The sequence below is a fragment of the Oncorhynchus nerka genome, linkage group LG22 (assembly GCF_034236695.1).
Source record: "Oncorhynchus nerka isolate Pitt River linkage group LG22, Oner_Uvic_2.0, whole genome shotgun sequence".
Classification (NCBI taxonomy): Eukaryota; Metazoa; Chordata; class Actinopteri; order Salmoniformes; family Salmonidae; genus Oncorhynchus; species Oncorhynchus nerka.
Window position 1 is genome coordinate 2,218,736 of NC_088417.1, and position 3,787 is coordinate 2,222,522.

Sequence of the window (3,787 nt, forward strand, 5' to 3'; positions counted from 1 at the left end):
CGGTCTACTCCGTGAGGCGTTCACGGACGCTGATAACTTTGGGATCCAGTTCCCCATGGATCTTGACGTGAAGATGAAGGCTGTGATGATAGGAGCTTGTTTCCTCGTCGTAAGTCTAGTATTTTACTTCATGATGTGCTATGCTATGCTAAGCTATACTGTGGTTTTCTATGTTGATGTGGATGTCGATTAAGGCAGACCTCCGCACCTCTCTGGTTCAGAGTGGTTAGGTTAAATGGGGAAGACACATTTCAGTTGAATGCATTCAATTGTACAACTGACTAGGTTTCCCTGTATGCTATGATAAGCTATGCTCTGGTTTGCTATGCTATGCTAAGCTATGCTGTGGTTTGCTATGCTATGCTAAGATATGCTGTGGTTTGCTATGCTATGCTAAGATATGCTGTGGTTTGCTATGCTATGCTAAGCTATGCTGTGGTTTGCTATGCTATGCTAAGCTATGCTGTGGTTGGCTATGCTGTGCTATTCTCTATTCTATTCTAATGGTATATGTAGATGTTTTTGATGGCGATTGCATGTTTTCTTTCAGGATTTCATGTTCTTTGAGAGCGGTAACCAACCCTAGCAGCTGAGGAGTAGTCTACATCTCAGACAGTCTGCACTCCTGGAGCTATAACTTCCTGCTGGTCATGGACAAGGTCTCAGATAGACATGGTGCTATGTGTGGGATTCATCTTGTTGGTAAGAACCATAGAAATAGATCTACCAAGGGATTACAGGTGAATGTAATGTAATGGCCGCTGGTACTAGTTTTAGCTTCTGGGGTTGGTACACATTGCAGCTAAATCAGTCAAACCAGGTGTGTGTGTGTGTGTCAGTGTCCATTGTTATATATTTAGAGATTGTATATAAAGGAGTGTGTGTGTTTTTACAGTGTGTACATTGTGGTTGCGTTGCCCACAACCCCTCAGTCTGATAAAAAGGGTTGTGTGCTACCACTTCACTCATTGTGGTTGCGTTGCCCACAACCCCTCAGTCAGTCTGATAAAAAGGGTTGTGTGGTACCACTTCACTCATTGTGGTTGCGTTGCCCACAACCCCTCAGTCAGTCTGATAAAAAGGGTTGTGTGGTACCACTTCACTCATTGTGGTTGCGTTGCCCACAACCCCTCAGTCTGATAAAAAGGGTTGTGTGGTACCACTTCACTCATTTGCCACATGTGAAAATAAAATGAATCTTTATCTCAACCACTATGCTGAAGGGAATGTGGAAAGGGAAGGAGAGCAGAGATGAAGAAATGCTATGTAGCTTAAAGAAGAAATCTACAAAAACATGTTATATTTTTTGGTAAATCGGAAGACCTTAATATGTTCTTGTGTCAACAGTATATTAAGTTACCTTTAAGTTATTGTTTAAGTTGGTTAAGTTATATGCTACTGTGTTTTGCTCGAGACAACTTTTGTATGTAGTATTTTGAGACTTTTGATATTTAATTTATTTATTTGTGTTTTTATGTAGCTTAATATTGTTTATTGTTTTCATGTGATTGTAATTTGTGGGAAAGTTGACATAATGTTCAGTATTAAAAACATCCTCCAGTGATTTCTGAACTTTTACTTTTTGAAAAGTGATATCTCAAGTATAAATACAGTAATGTAAACACTAAAAGCTAAAAATGTGTTTTGAGGAAAATTGACATGAAAACATTTTTGGGGGACAAAACTGGATACTTGAAGGTGGTGAGGGAAGGTAGCAACACATCTGGAGCTCCCCAGGGGTGCGTGCTCGGTCCCCTCCTGTACTCCCTGTTCACCCACGACTGCATGGCCACATACGACTGCAACACCATCATTAAGTTTGTAGATGACACAACGGTGGTAGGCCTGATCACCGACAACGATGAGACAGCCTATGGTCTGAGACAGACCTGGTCAGGGGGTGCAAGAATAACAACCTATTTCTCAACGTAGCCAAGACTAAGGAGATGATTGTGGACTACAGGAAAAGGAGCACCGAGCACGCCCCCATTCTCATCGACGGAGCTGTAGTGAAGCAGGTTGAGAGCTTCAAGTTCCTTGGTGTCCACATCACCAACAAACAAGACAGTCGTGAAGAGGGCACGACAAAGCCTATTCCCCCTCAGGAAACTAAAACGATTTGGCATGGGTCCTCAGATCCTCAAAAAGTTATACAGCTGCAACATCGAGAGCATCACTGCCTGGTATGGCAACTGATCGGCCTCCTACAGAGGGTAGTGCGTACGGCCCAGTATATCACTGGGGCAAAGCTGCCTGCCATCCAGGACCTCTACATCAGGCGGTGTCAGAGGAAGGACCTAACAACTGTCAAAGACCCCAGCCACCCCAGTCATAGACTGTTCTCTCTACTACCGCATGTCAAGCGGTACCGGAGTGCCAAGTCTAGGACCAAAAGGCTTCTCAACAGCTTTTACCCCCAAGCCATAAGACTCCTGAACAGCTCATCAAATGGCTACCCGGACTATTTGCATTGTGTCCCCCCCAACCCCTCTTTTATGCTACTGCTACTCTCTGTTTATCATATAAGCATAGTCACTTTAACCATATCTAAATGTACATACTACCTCAATCAGCCCGACTAACCGGTGCCTGTATATAGCCTCACTAGTTTATGTAGCCTCGCTACTTTATATAGCCTCTCTACTGTATATAGCCTCTCTACTGTATATAGCCTCGCTACTGTATATAGCCTCTCTACTTTATATAGCCTCTCTACTGTATATAGCCCCTCTACTGTATATAGCCTCACTACTGTATATAGCCTCTCTACTGTATATAGCCTCTATACTGTATATAGCCCCTCTACTGTATATAGCCCCTCTACTGTATATAGCCCCTCTACTGTATATAGTCCCTCTACTGTATATAGCCTCTCTACTGTATATAGCCTCTCTACTGTATGTAGCCTCTCTACTGTATATAGCCTCCCTACTGTATATAGCCTCTCTACTGTATATAGCCTGTCTTTTTACTGTTGTTTTATTTCTTTACTTACCTATTGTTCACCTGGTTAGAGCCTGTAATTAAGCATTTCACTCTAAGGTCTGCACCTGTTGTATTCGGCGCACGTGACAAATAAACTTGGATTTGATTTGATTTGAGTAGGATATTCAAGGAGTTGGTCTGATGGTGCCCTCTGATGTCATCAGACTCCCACCGCTCGAGGACCAATATTTAAAGAGTTAAAGAGGAAAGCCCCCCCCCTCCATTGTCTATGTCGTACCTGGACCACCTATTGAGATGGGCCTTCTGTAAATCATGTGTTTAAATGAGGTGAAAACAAGACTGGAGTTCCATCTATAATATTCTCCATATGTGTCATGGCCATGTATTGTAATACCAGAACTTCTCCACTAGGGGGTGGTATCCATCCACATGAGGAGCTACTGCCACCGTCAAGATCACGACCGCGTTCATTTCCCGAACGTTGTTGAACGTTGCAGGTAGAAATGACATGAATAGAGCAGACATGATTGCTTGACCTACATGGCAGAGTGGCATGTTTGTTCTGAATCAAATATTTCTATCTGAATGTTTTAGATGAATACTGAACAAAAAAATATAAATGCAACATGCAACTATTTCAAAGATGTTACTGAGTTACAGTTCATATAAGGAAATCAGTCAATTTAAATAAATAAATTATGCTCTAATCTATGGATTTCACATGACTGGGAATAGCGATCTGCATCTGTTGGGCACAGATACCTTAACAAAAGGTAGGGACGTGGATCAGATAACCAGTCAGTGAACACCATTTACCTCATGCAGCTCAACACATCTCCTT

General features: G+C 42.4%; 1 protein-coding gene across 1 annotated transcript in view; it reads left to right on the top strand.

Annotated features, from left to right (window-relative positions):
• The window catches only part of si:ch73-206p6.1 (phospholipid scramblase 1), a 10,321-nt gene extending 8,756 nt beyond the window's left edge, over window positions 1–1,565 (top strand). Inside the window, exons 6-7 of the mRNA XM_065006864.1 lie at window positions 1–109; window positions 551–1,565. The exon at window positions 1–109 is cut by the window's left edge and continues 53 nt beyond it. Coding sequence (XP_064862936.1) covers window positions 1–109; window positions 551–586 — 145 coding nt within the window. The 3' untranslated portion in view covers window positions 587–1,565. The remainder of the gene's footprint in view (window positions 110–550) is intronic.
• Window positions 1,566–3,787: the final 2,222 nt, after the last annotated feature.